The sequence below is a fragment of the Ovis aries genome, chromosome 13 (assembly GCF_016772045.2).
Source record: "Ovis aries strain OAR_USU_Benz2616 breed Rambouillet chromosome 13, ARS-UI_Ramb_v3.0, whole genome shotgun sequence".
Lineage (NCBI taxonomy): Eukaryota > Metazoa > Chordata > Mammalia > Artiodactyla > Bovidae > Ovis > Ovis aries.
The window spans coordinates 36,027,823-36,042,958 of record NC_056066.1 but is presented as its reverse complement, the minus strand read 5'-3'; the positions used below and the strand labels follow the sequence as shown (position 1 = coordinate 36,042,958).

General features: G+C 37.7%; 1 protein-coding gene across 4 annotated transcripts in view; it reads right to left on the bottom strand.

The window, feature by feature from the left end:
- ODAD2 (outer dynein arm docking complex subunit 2) overlaps positions 1-15,136 on the bottom strand; it is a 172,856-nt gene that overhangs the window by 135,377 nt on the left and 22,343 nt on the right. For all 4 annotated transcript variants that reach the window (XM_015099632.4, XM_042230650.2, XM_060397453.1 and 1 more), the window contains one exon: positions 1,834-2,030. In XM_015099632.4, coding sequence (XP_014955118.1) covers positions 1,834-2,030 — 197 coding nt within the window. The remainder of the gene's footprint in view (positions 1-1,833; positions 2,031-15,136) is intronic.

Genomic DNA, 15,136 nt, shown 5'->3' with positions numbered 1-15,136 from the left:
AGTTCAGTTTCAGATAGTTCCTTGTTCCAGCTTATACTTCTTCTCAAGGCCTATAGGCCCCTTCCAATGTAGTAGGTGCTAACTATAGGGTTTTAATCTGTTGTACCTGTCACTTCCCTCTGTTTATTTTGGCTTCTTCTGTTTGCAAGTCTCTTCAGTGTCTAATTTCCGCCCTGACACACGGAGGTGGAGGTGGTCACTTATTTGGGCTCACTTGTTCAGTTGTGCTGTGGGGAGGGAGGAACACTGCAAACAAATATCACTAGTGTGTGTAGGGAGCACCCACAGTGTGTGGGCCACACTGGGTTGGCCCCCATTCACGGCATGTGTGCCTTTGCAGTCTACACTGCTCAAGCTCCAGGATGCTCTGCAGGGGAACTGTCTAAAGCGGGCCCTGGGTTGCATGCACTTCCCAGGTCTAAGCCACTGAGGTTCAGATTCTAGGGTACTCCACAAAGGCACAGGCTCAGTTGGGCCTGTGTTTTGTGCTCTTCCCAGGTCCGAGCAGCTCAGGCAAAAAAGTCCTTGGCAAGTGCACTTTCCCCAGGTGAGGCAGTGTGTCTTACCTCCTCCCCTGTCCCAGCTGCTCTGTTTCCTGGATGTGCAGCAGGAACGCCATCTCAGGTGTGCCGTGTGTCTCCTTTAGGGAGCTGATCACTGGCAGCAACCTTCCTGGTGGATGTCAACCGTCCAGGAACTCAGGAAGACTTGGTTAGCAACTGGGAGCCTGCTCAGAGAATGCCATCTCTAGGGCAGAGATAGCCCCTCGCTGGCTCTGGCTGCCACCCACCTGCCTCTCTGCCTCCGGTGGGAGATGGGCTGGTCTGCAGCTGGCTAGCTCTCCTCTGGTATTCACTCAGTCCTTTGTTCTGTGAGCAGCCTGGCAGTGCCTTAGGTTAGAGCTTTTCATGGGAAAGTTCTCTCTCTCACTTGTTTTCTCTTTTTCTCTCTCTGGCTATCCCAATTTGGGTTGCTATCTCACGTTAGCTCCCTCAGATTGCCCTCAGGGCATTCAGGCCTGGTCCTTAACCTAAGCAATGCAGCCTGCACCTCCCTGTTCAGTCCCAGCTTGCTGGTGGCAGATGGGAGCATCTGGGCTACTTCCCTGCTGGGAGTTGTAGTTAGGCGCGTAATCTGTGGGGTTTATTTATTTATTTTTTCCTCCCAGTTATGTTCCCCTCTGAGATTCCAAAACTCCCCTTAGACCTGCCGGTGAGAGGGTTTCCTGGTGTTTGGATACTTCTCCTTCTTCGTGACTCCCTCCCCAGGACGGGTCTCTGTCCCTAACTCTTTGTCTCTCTTTTTATCTTTTATCCTACCTCCTTTTGAAGACAATGGACTGCCTTTCCAGGTGCCTGATGTCCTCCACCAGCATTCAGAAGCTGTTTTGTGGAATTTTCTCAGTGTTCAAATGATCTTTCAATGAATTTGTGGGGGAGAAAGTGGTCAGGACTGCCTCCTGATTTTATATTTAATCACATAATTTAACACTACTTAATCAGGTCCCTACCACAATGTTTACATTCCTCCATGAGATTCCTCCATGTGTTTTATCATCATTTTCATTTGTTATTTGCCCTGACTCACCAAGCACATGAAAGTGAATTGTGCTCTCCTTCCGTGGTCCTCTGTACACAAACCCAGTTTGATGTCAAATCTTTCTGCTTGGAATATGAAGAGGGGAAAAGGGAACCAACCTGTAATTACTTTGGAGGGAGGTGTATGTATATACTCTGTATTTTCCTCCAGTGAAATAAAGTTATGTGAAAAGTTAGATAAACATGTGGTAGGGAAGTATGTATCAGAAAACCCATTATGTTAATATCTACCTACTCTTTGGAACTGACACTGGTCCTCCAGTTTAAACTTGGCTCCAATCTCTTGGTCAGTTGACTCCTTCCCAGATTAATTCGGTTCTTCTCCTGTGTACTCTTGCGGGAAGTAATACTAGTTTTATGTGTAATGGCCACTTCCTCCTTAGGTGCCTCATTAGGCTGATCCTTTTGTGGTTGTTCACTGAATTTAATTTCCTTCAATTAATAAAAAAAGAAAAAAAAGCATATTTTTATAATGATACCATTTCTGAATTATCTCATGCGATCTGAAAATTCGCCACCCTAGTGATAAATTTAAGATGTCTCAAGATGCTCTAACTTGTGTTGCTTAGCAACACAAATTGAATCTGGGCAACTTCAAGACTAAGCCCTCTACTGGAGTTAGGCTGACAGTAATGGGATGATCCTAAACTCATAGCTCTTATGCAGCCCACACAGATACTGCAACAGGGCTGCTGGATTGACTCACTCCTCACCACCACCTGAAAAAAATTATACTCAAACCCTATAAAGGCTGAGATGCATCTTAGTCAAATTGCTGAGACCAAGGATAAAGAGATCATCTTGCAGGTAGCCAGAAACTGAAGACACTTTATAGACAGAGGAAAAACATAACAATTAAAACACACTTCTCATCAGAGACAATGCAATCCAGAAGACAAGGGAGGGATACAGTTAAGGTGATGAAAAGGAAAAAAATTCACATCCTCTCAACTCAAAATTCTATACAGAGGAAAAAAAATCTTTTGAAAATAAGGATAAAATAGACATTCACAGATGGAGAAAAGCTGAGAGAATTCACTGTCAGAAAGACCTAGGATAAAAACTGTTCATGGAGCTGTTCTGTCAGAAGGAATCTCATACTAGACAGAACATAGATCTATATAAAATAATGCTGAAATGATAAAAATAAATATAAAAGACTCTTTGTGGTGAGGGGTTACTAGCATATTGGAAGTAAAATTCATGACTACAATAGTACAAAGGACTGGGAGTGGCATTTGAAGCCACTTGTAAGGTTCTTAGACCAGTGGTAAAACTGCACAGTATTGTTCAAAGGCACACTCTATAAATTAGACACATATATGCCCAAGTGAGATACTTTTAAAAAGTAGCATAACTGATGAACTAATACCATAAACAAAATGGAATCATTTCTAGAAGTTCAATTAATCCAAAAGGGGAAGAAAAAAAGGAGACAAAGAATAAATGGCACTAATAAAAGCAAATAGCAAAATAGTAAATTTAATTTAACTCTACCAGTAGGAACTTTAAATGAAAGTGATTTAAAGACTTCAATTAAAAGAAATCATCAGATTGGATGTAAAAGGAAAACCTAATTATTTGTAGTCTAAAAGAAACCATTTTATACATAAAGATATAAATACATTATAAGTAAAAGGCTGAAGAAAAATATTCTATGAAATCAGTGATCAAAGCAGAAATGCCTATATTAACATCAGACAAAAACGGACTTCAAAACAAATAATATTATCAGAGGTAAAGAGAGAGACACATAATGACAGAGCCAATTACCACCCAATTCTAATTATGTTCACAATAGAATTTCAAAAGACATAAAGCAGAAATAGAACAGGAAAAACAGATAAATCCACAATTAGGAAACTTCAAAACTCCCCTCTCACAAATCAACAAACTGAGCAAAATAAAACTTAATAAGAATATAAAAGACCTGAGGAAAACTATCAACCACCTGAATGTAACTGACATTTACGGAACACACCACACACAACAGCAGAATACACGTTCTTCTCAAAAGCACAAGGAAAAATTCATCAAGCTGATCAGATTGTAAGCCATAAAACAAACATCCACAAATTTAAAAGAACTGAAATCATACAAAACACTTTCTCTTAATAAAATGGACATAAGCTAGAAACTCGTAAAAGACATGTGGAAAATCTTCAGATATATTGATTTGCATGAAAACATATCAGAGTCTCTGGGAGACAGTTCATACAGTGCTGATAAAGAAACTCACAGCATAAAATTTCATATTAAAAAATATGGTCTCAAACCAATTCCTAAGCTTCCAACTCAAGAAATTAAATACGAGCAAATTAAGCTTAAAGAGACGGAAGAAATAAAATTATAAGAGCAGAAATAAAATAGAAAACAATAAAGAAAATCAATGAAACAAATAATTGTTCTTTGAAATGACCAGTAAAATTGATCACTTCTTTCCAGATGAGTTAAGAACAAAGAGAATATATAAATGACCAATATTAGGCATGAAAGAGGGATCCTTCAGAGAGCAAATCCTCTAGACATCAGAAGATAATAGTGGAGTAGTATTTGATGTCAATACATTAGGTAACTTAGACAAAATGTACAAATTCATTGAAAGCTATGAACCACCAAAGCTTAGCAAGAGAAAGAAATATGAATAGTTCTGTATCTATTAAAGAAATGAAATTCTCAACATAAACCCTTTCAACAAAGAAACCTTCAAGTAGAGATGGCTTCCTTGGTAAACTCTACCAAACATTAACAAAGAAATAAGACTCAATCTATATGAAGAATTCCAGAAAGAAGAAAAGTAGTGAATACTTCCAAATTCATTTGCAGCCACATTACCCAGATACAAAAACCAGACAAAGACATTAAAAGATAACTACTAAGCCATAGCCTTCATGACTATAGATACAAAAATCCTCAGTAAAATATTATCAAATTACATTTAACAATGCTAAACAGGGTAAGAGATCATGACCAAGTCGGAATTATCCTGGGATTCAATATTAGTTCAACATTCAAAAATCAATGACCATATCAACAGACTAAAGAAGAATTATGTGATCAACTCAAGAGATGCAGTAAAATCACCACCTCCAAGCACGAATGGACTCATTTCCCACAGTGTAAGTTGAGGCCCCATGGGAAGCATGTCCTCCTGGTCAGGTGAGTGTAAGCAGAGATGCAGTGGGGAGACCAAACTTCTACTCACTGCCCAGTGGTGTTGAGGCACCCTACACTACTGGAGTAGGGTTCTCAATGGAGTCTAAGCGAGGAACTTGGATTTTTACATGCACTTTGCAGTAGCCCAGACCTACACCATGAGACCTACACTTAGAGAAATCCTGCTAAAACAAAAGACTTCCATGAAATCCAAAGTTTCATAATATAATCCAAAAATGTCCAAGACACAATTTCAAAAAGATCACTCATCATACCAAGAACAAGGAAATGTCTCAACCTGAATGAGAAAGGACGATGAATAATTGATGCTTATACCAAGATAAAATAGATGATGGAATAATCTCAAACAGATGTTTGGAGTAAGATTTTAAAGTAGCCATCATAAAAATGGTGCAACAATCAATAATAAGACTTGAAACAAATAACAAATTAGAAAGTTTCAACAAATAAATAGATGATATAAAGAAGAACCAAATAGAAATTTTGAAATTTAAATTTACAAACCAAAATAATTCCCTAGATAGTTCGGCAACAGGATGGAGAAGAGAGAACCCGTGATCTTGAGGACAAACAATAGAAATTACTCAGTTTGAACCACAAAGAGAAAATACATTGGAAAAAAAAATAAACAGAGCCTCAAGATCTGTGGGACAGTAGAAAAAATATCCAACATTGATGTTATCAGAGCACCAGAGGGAGAGGAGAAATAAGGTCAGACTCTAAGAATGTCAGAAGTTTTCCCAAACTTGGAAAAAGACATAAATGTAAGATTCAAGAAGTTGAGCAAACCCTAAACAGAATAAACCCAAAGAAATTCCTATCAAGAGACATAATAATCTAACTCCATAAAACCAAAATCAAGGAAAAGTAACAGCAATGAGAAAGAAAAAAAAATTTACCTATAAGACAGAAACAATTAAAATAAAAGCAGATTTCTCATTAGAAAACATGGAGGCCAGAAAGACTGGAAACATTTTCCAAGTGCTGAAAATAAAGAACTGTCAACACAGAATACTATATACAGTGGAAATATTCATTAGGAATAAAGGGGGATTCAAGATGTTCTCAAATAAAGGAAAACAAAGAAAATTTGTCACCAACAGACCTACCTCCAAAGAATAAGAAGTTCTTAAACAGAAAGGACATGGTAAAAATAAGGAAGTTGGCAACACCAGAAAGGAAGGAAAGAATCAGAGAAAGAATAAAAGCATTCAGTTCAGTTCAGTCGCTCAGTCGTGTCTGACTCTTTGCGACCCCATGAATGGTGGCACACCAGGTCTCCCTGTCCATCACCAACTCAAGACTTTCATCCTCCTCTTGAGTTTTCTAAATGACGTTTGATGGTTGAAGCACAAATTATAACATTGTCTAATACAGTTTATCAATGTGAAGAAAATAAAGACAAATATAAATGAGAGAGGGTATACGGACTTAAAGGAAGACATGGTTTCTATACTTTTCTCAGGTGGTAAAATATCAAACCAGTATATTATGACAAATTATATATAACACAATATCTACAACCACCACCAAAAACTCTACACAAATAGATATACCTAAATACTATGGAAAAATCAAAATGGTATTTAAAAAAACGTTCAAGCCAAAGAAGACCAGGAAAAAGAAAAAGATAAACAAAACAGAAAACAGAAGGAAAAAACAGAAAATAAAACTAAGCTGGCAGACTTAAGCCCTAATATCAATAAGTAAAAGTAAATACTCTAGGGACTTCTCTAGTGATCCAGTTGTTAAGAATCCACCTGTCAATGCAGGGACATGGGTTCAATTCCTGGTCCAGGAAGATCCCACATGCTGCACGGCAACTAAGCCCATGTGCTACAACTACTGAGCCAGCATTTTAGGGTTCAACAACGGAAACCACCACAATGCGAAGCCCTCACACAGCAACTAGAGAGTAGAAAGGAAGGAAGGAAGAAAGCTCTCAAATCAAGACTTTAAGCTGTTACCCGAAGAAACTAGAAAAAGAAGAGCAATATAAACTCAAAACAGGCAGAAGGATATAGAAACAGACACATCTCTGAAGTGTCAAAGCTTTGCTGAGAGCAGGAAAGTGGAGTGTTCCCAACATCTTACCACTGCCATGCCTAAGAGAGGTGCTCACTGTGTCTGAGAGACAAAATGTCTGAATGTGTGTCCAAAAAACAAATAGCTTCTCTATAGATGAATGTAGACTGAAGAGAATTCTTTATCTTAATATTGGCCATATCCGAAATCACCAAAATTCCTTTCAATGCAAGTATGACTAGATTAAATGCATGGTTTAAAAAAAAAACTAGAGAAGAGTAAATGAAACCAAAAGTGACTTCTTTGAGAGAATTGAGTAAAATGATGGACTTCTAGCCAGATGGATCAAGAAAAAAATAAAACACATTGATTAATATCAGGCACGAATGGTCTTTGATCCTAGCCTCAAAGATGGCGGAGGAATAGGACGGGAACACCACTTTCTCCCTCACAAATTCCTCAAAAGAACATTTCAACGCCGAGCAAACTCCACAAAACAACTTCTGTAGGCTGGCAGAGGACATCAGGCAACCAGAAAAGCAGACCATTGTCTTCAAAAACAGATTTTTAATCTTTGCTCTTAGGTTTTCGTTGTCAATTTTGTACATTTAAAAACCCAAACTTCACTACCCAAGTTTACCTGAGAGCGAGATTACTGGCTTGACCACTCTCTCCTCCTTTGGACTCTCCTTTTTCTCCATCAGGTGGCCTCTGTCTCTTTTCTCCCCCATCTCTTCTCTATCCAACTCTGTGAATCTCTGTGTGTTCCAGACGGTGGAGAACACCTAAGGAACTGGTTACTGGCAGGATTTGTCTCTCTCCTTCTCATTCCTCTCTCTTATCCTCCTGGTCACCTCTGTCTACTTCCTCCCTCTCCTCTTCCCAGTATAACTCCGTAAATACCTCTGAGCGGTCCAGACTATAGAGCGCACATAAGGAAGTGACTACTGGCTAGCTTGCTCTCTCCTCTTTTGATCTCACCGCATCTCATTCCAGTTACCTCTAACTACCCCCTCCATCTTCTCTTCTCCTTATAACTCAGTGAACCTCTCTGAGTGTCCCTCAATGTGGAGAAACTTTTCATCTTTAACCTAGATGTTTTATCATCGGTGCTGTATAGATGGAGAAGTCTAGAGGCTACTGTAAAAATAAAACTGAAAACCAGAAGCAGGAGGCTTAAATCCAAAGCCTGAAAACATTAGAGAACTCTTGAATTCAGGGAACATTAAGCAATAGGAGCTCATCAAATGCCTTCATACCTACACCGAAACCAAGCTCCACCCAAGGGCCAACAAGTTCCAAAACAAGACATACCACTCAAATTCTCCAGCAACACAGGAACACTCCCCTGAGCTTCAATATACAGGCAGCTCAAAATTATTCCAAATCCTTTGATGTCTCATAACCCATTACTGGTCACTCCACTGCACTGCAGAGAGAAGAAACCCAGCTCCACCCACCAGAACTCCAACACAAGCCTCCCTAACCAGGAAACCTTGACAAGCCACTGATAGAACCCCACCCACAGTGAGGAAGCCCCATAATAAAGAGAACTCCACAAATTACCAGAAAATAAAAAGGCCACCCCAAACACAGCAATATAACCAAGATGAAGAGACAGAGGAATACTCAGCAGGTAAAGGAACAGGAGAGTTGCCCACCAAACCAAACAAAAGAGGAAGAAGTAGGGAATCTACCTGAGAAGGAATTCCGAATAATGATAGTGAAAATGATCCAAAATCTTGAAATCAAAATGGAATCATAGATAAATAGCCTAGAGACAAGGATTGAGAAGATGCAAGAAAGGTTTAACAAGGACCTAGAAGAAATAAAAAAGAGTCAAAATATAATGAATAATGCAATAAATGAGATCAGAAACACTCTGGAGGCAACAAATGGTAGAATAACGGAGGCAGAAGATAGGATTAGTGAAATAGAAGATAGAATGGTAGAAATAAATGAATCAGAGAGGAAACAAGAAAAACGAATTAAAAGAAATGAGGACAATCTCAGAGACCTCCAGGACAATATGAAACGCTCCAACATTCGAATTATAGGAGTCCCAGAAGAAGAAGACAGAAAGAAAGATCATGAGAAAATCCTTGAGGAGATAATAGTTGAAAACTTCCCTAAAATGGGGAAGGAAATAATCACCCAAGTCCAAGAAACACAGAGAGTTCCAAATAGGATAAACCCAAGGCGAAACACCCCAAGACACATATTAATCAAATTAACAAAGATCAAACACAAAGAACAAATATTAAAAGCAGCAAGGGAAAAACAACAAATAACACACAAGGGGATTCCCATAAGGATAACAGCTGATCTTTCAATAGAAACTCTTCAGGCCAGGAGGGAATGGCAAGACATACTTAAAGTGATGAAAGACAATAACCTACAGCCCAGATTACTGTACCCAGCAAGGATCTCATTCAAATACGAAGGAGAAATCAAAAGCTTTACAGACAAGCAAAAGCTGAGAGAATTCAGCACCACCAAACCAGCTCTCCAACAAATTCTAAAGGATATTCTCTAGACAGGAAACATGAAAAGGGTGTATAAACCCGAACCCAAAATAATAAAGTAAATGGTAACGGGATCATACTTATCAATAATTACCTTAAACGTAAATGGGTTGAACGCCCCAACCAAAAGGCAAAGACTGGCTGAATGGATACAAAACAAGACCCCTCTATATGCTGCTTACAAGAGACCCACCTCAAAACAAGGGACACGTACAGACTGAAAGTGAAGGGCTGGAAAACGATATACCACGCAAATAGAGACCAAAAGAAAGCAGGAGTGGCAATACTCATATCCGATAAAATAGACTTTAAAACAAAGGCTGTGAAAAGAGACAAAGAAGGCCACTACATAATGATCAAAGGATCAATCCAAGAAGAAGATATAACAATTATAAATATATATGCACCCAATATAGGAGCACCGCTATATGTAAGACAAATGCTAACAAGTATGAAATGGGAAATCAACAATAACACAATAATAGTGGGAGAGACTTTAATACCCCACTCACACCTATGGACAGATCAACTAAACAGAAAATTAACAAAGAAACGCAAATTTTAAACGATACATTGATATCTATAGGACATTTCACCCCAAAACAATGAATTTCACCTTTTTTCAAGTGCTCATGGAACCTTCTCCAGGATAAATCACATCCTGGGCCACAAATCTAAACTTGATAAATTCAAAAAAATCGAAATCATTCCAAGCATCTTTTCTGACCATAATGCATTAAGATTAGATCTCAATTACAGAAGAAAAACTATTAAAAATTCCAACATATGAAGGTTGAACAACACACTTCTGAATAACCAACAAATCACAGAAGAAACAAAAAAAGAAATCAAAATATGCATAGAAACTAATGAAAATGAAAACACAACCACCCAAAACCTCTGGGACACTATAAAAGCAGTGCTAAGAGGAAAGTTCATAGCAATACAGGCATACCTCAGAAACAAGAAAAAAGTCAAATAAATAACCTAACTCTACAACTAAAGCAATAGAAAAGGAAGAATTGGAGAACCCCAGAGTTAGTAGAAGGAAAGAAATCTTAAAAATCAGGGCAGAAATAAATGCAAAAGAAACAAAAGAGACCATAGCAAAAATCAACAAAGCCAAAAGCTGGTTCTTTGAAAGGATAAATAAAATTGACAAACCATTAGCCAGACTCATCAAGAAGCAAAGAGAGAAAAATCAAATCAATAAAATTAGAAATGAAAATGGAGAGATCACAACAGACAACACAGAAATACAAAGGATCATAAGAGACTACTATCAGCAGTTGTATGCCAATAAAATGGACAACGTGGAAGAAATGGACAAATTCTTAGAAAAGTACAATTTTCCAAAACTGAACCAGGAAGAAATAGAAAATCTTAACAGACCCATCACAAGCACGGAAATTGAAACTGTAATCAGAAATATTCCAGCAAACAAAAGCCCAGGTCCAGACGGCTTCACAGCTGAATTCTACCAAAAATTTCGAGAAGAGCTAACACCTATCCTACTCAAACTCTTCCAGAAAATTGCAGAGGAAGGGAAACTTCCAAACTCATTCTATGAGGCCACCATCACCCTGATACCAAAACCTGACAAAGATGTCACACAAAAAAGAAAACTACAGGCCAATATCACTGATGAACATAGATGCAAAAATCCTCAACAAAATTCTAGCAATCAGAATCCAACAACACATTAAAAAGATCATACACCATGACCAAGTGGGCTTTATCCCAGGGATGCAAGGATTCTTCAATATCCGCAAATCAATCAATGTAATTCACCACATTAACAAATTGAAAAATCAAAACCATATGATTATCTCAATAGATGCAGAGAAGGCCTTTGACAAAATTCAACATCCATTTATGATAAAAACTCTCCAGAAAGCAGGAATAGAAGGAACATACTTCAACATAATAAAAGCTATATATGACAAACCCACAGCAAACATTATCCTCAATGGGGAAAAATTGAAAGCATTTCCCCTAAAGTCAGGAACAAGACAAGGGTGTCCACTTTCACTGCTACTATTCAACATAGTTCTGGAAGTTTTGGCCACAGCAATCAGAGCAGAAAAAGAAATAAAAGGAATCCAAATTGGAAAAGAAGAAGTAAAACTCTCACTGTTTGCAGATGACATGATCCTCTACGTGAAAAACCCTAAAGACTCCACCAGAAAATTACTAGAGCTCATCAATGAATATAGTAAAGTTGCAGGATATAAAATCAACACACAGAAATCCCTTACATTCCTATACACTAATAATGAGAAAGTAGAAAAAGAAATTAAGGAAAAATTCCATTCACCATTGCAACGAAAAGAATAAAATACTTAGGAATATATCTACCTAAAGAAACTAAAGACCTATATATAGAAAACTATAAAACACTGATGAAAGAAATCAAAGAGGACACTAATAAATGGAGAAATATACCATGTTCATGGATCGGAAGAATCAATATAGTGAAAATGAGTATACTACCCAAAGCAATTTACAAATTCAATGCAATCCCTATCAAGCTACCAGCCATATTTTTCACAGAACTAGAACAAATAATTTCAAGATTTGTATGGAAATACAAAAAACCTCGAATTGCCAAAGCAATCTTGAGAAATAAGAATGGAACTGGAGGAATCAACTTGCCTGACTTCAGGCTCTACTACAAAGCCACAGTCATCAAAACAGTATGGTACTGGCACAAAGACAGACATATAGATCAATGGAACAAAATAGAAAGCCCAGAGATAAATCCACACACATATGGACACCTTATCTTTGACAAAGGAGGCAAGAATATACAATGGAGTAAAGACAATCTCTTTAACAAGTGGTGCTGGGAAAACTGGTCAACCGCTTGTAAAAGAATGAAACTAGATCACTTTCTAATACCGCACACAAAAATAAACTCAAAATGGATTAAAGATATAAATGTAAGACCAGAAACTATAAAACTCCTAGAGGAGAACATAGGCAAAACACTCTCAGACATAAATCACAGCAGGATCCTCTATGATCCACCCCCCAAAATACTGGAAATAAAAGCAAAAATAAACAAATGGGATCTAATTAAAATTAAAAGCTTCTGCACAACAAAGGAAAATATAAGCAAGGTGAAAAGACAGCCTTCTGAATGGGAGAAAATAATAGCAAATGAAGCAACTGACAAACAACTAATCTCGAAAATATACAAGCAACTTATGCAGCTCAATTCCAGAAAAATAAACGACCCAATCAAAAAATGGGCCAAAGAACTAAATAGACATTTCTCCAAAGAAGACATACGGATGGCTAACAAACACATGAAAAGATGCTCAACATCACTCATTATTAGAGAAATGCAAATCAAAACCACAGTGAGGTACCACTTCACACTAGTCAGAATGGTTGCAATCCAAAAATCTGCAAGCAATAAATGCTGGAGAGGGTGTGGAGAAAAGGGAACCCTCCTACACTGTTGGTGGGAATGCAAACTAGTACAGCCACTATGGAGAACAGTGTGGAGATTCCTTAAAAAATTGCAAATAGAACTACCTTATGACCCAGCAATCCCACTGCTGGGCATACACACCGAGGAAACCAGAATTGAAAGAGACACATGTACCCCAATGTTCATCGCAGCACTATTTATAATAGCCAGGACATGGAAACAACCTAGATGTCCATCAGCAGATGAATGGATAAGAAAGCTGTGGTACATATACACAATGGAGTATTACTCAGCCGTTAAAAAGAATTCATTTGAATCAGTTCTGATGAGATGGATGAAACTGGAGCCGATTATACAGAGTCAAGTAAGCCAGAAAGAAAAACACCAATACAGTATACTAACACATATATATGGAATTTAGAAAGATGGCAATGACGACCCTGTGTGCAAGACAGGAAAAAAGACACAGATGTGTATAATGGACTTTTGGACTCAGAGGGAGAGGGAGAGGGTGGGATGATTTGGGAGAATGGCATTCTAACATGTATACTATCATGTAAGAATTAAATCGCCAGTCTATGTCTGATGCAGGATACAGCATGCTTGGGGCTGGTGCATGGGGATGACCCACAGAGATGTTATGGGGAGGGAGGTGGGAGGGGGGTTCATGTTTGGGAATGCATGTAAGAATTAAAGATTTTAAAATTAAAAAACTGAAAAAAAAATATATCAGGCACGAGATAGGTAACAATAGTTACAGCTTCTACAGTTGTTAAAAGGTTAACAAAAGAATACTATAAACAGATTTACACCAATCAGTTCAACAACTTTAGACAAAAGGGATACACATTCCTTTAAAAACAACCTAGCAAGCACCCTCAAGAAGAAACATAACCTGAAAGGCCCTATAACTAGTAAGTACATTGAATTCGTAGTTAGAAATCTCCCCACAGTGAACACTCCAGGCCCAGATGGCTTCACTGGTGAATTCCACAAACAGTTAAGACAGGACACCAATTCTAAGCACTCTTCCAGAAAACTGAATGGGAGATAAAATCTTCCAACTCATTCTATAAGGCCAGTATTAATCTGATACTCAAACCAGACAAAGATATTGAAGAAAAGAAATCTACCATTGATAATCCACACATTGATAATCCTAAACAGATGTAAAACTTCTTGATAAAATGTTAGCAAATTTAAAATTTTAAATAAATAAATAAAAAGGATAATACACCCTGTACAAATGTAGTCCCAGAAATGTAAGGCTGGTTTCTCTTTCAAAAATCAATATAATTAACCAAGTTAAACTAAAAAATAAAATAAAATGACTAATGCAATAGGTACAGAAATATCATTTGATAAAATCCAACATCCAATCCTAATAAAGTTCTCAACAACTTTGATAGAGGGGAAATTCCTCAACCTTATAAATTTCGTCTATGAAAAGCTGATAGGTGACAATAATTAGAAACTGAAAGTTTTCCCTTTACCACAAGGAATAAAAAACCACGTCTACTCAGTTCTATACTGGAGGTTCCAGCTAGTGCATTAAGGAAAGAAAAAGAAATAAAATGATGGAAATTGGAAAGGAAGCGGTAAAATGATCTTTATTCAGAGACAATGTGATCATCTATGTAGAAAACCCCTCAGAATCTACAAACCAGACAAAACTATTAAGTGACTTTAGCAAGGTTTCAGGATATGAAATCAATATACAAAAGTGCATTTTATATAGTAGCAACAAATAACCAGAAATCGAAACCTTAAAGCTATCGTTTAACAACAGCCCCAAAATAGGAAATATTTGCAGATGTTTCACGAGAGATGTGTAAGACATGTGTTGTAAGTTACAAAACAGTGCTGAGAGAAACTGAATAAGATGGAGAGACACGCTGAGTAACATTAAACAGGGAGAGACACTGAGTTCCATGACCTGGAAACTCCAATACTGTTAAGATGTCAGTTCTTAAATTGATCTATAGATTCAATACAGTATCATTCATAAATCCTTTGGGGTTTTTATGAAAAAACTGACAAGCTGACTAAAAAATTGGAATGGACATGCAGAAGATACATAACAGCTGGCAACTCTGAAGAACAGCAGCCACATTGGAGGACTGACAATACCTGAACCAAGACTGACTGACTACAGTAACCAAGACAGCGTGGCTCTGATATAAAAATAAACAGATCAGTGGAGTGGAAATACACCCATACAAACGGACAACTGGGCAAAGAAAGGGAAATTCTTTTCCAACAAATGATGCTGGAACAATTAGGTGTCTGCATGCAGAAGAAAAAAGTGAACTCTGATCCATACCTCACACCATGTACAAAAAATACATTAAACTGAATCATACGCCTGGATA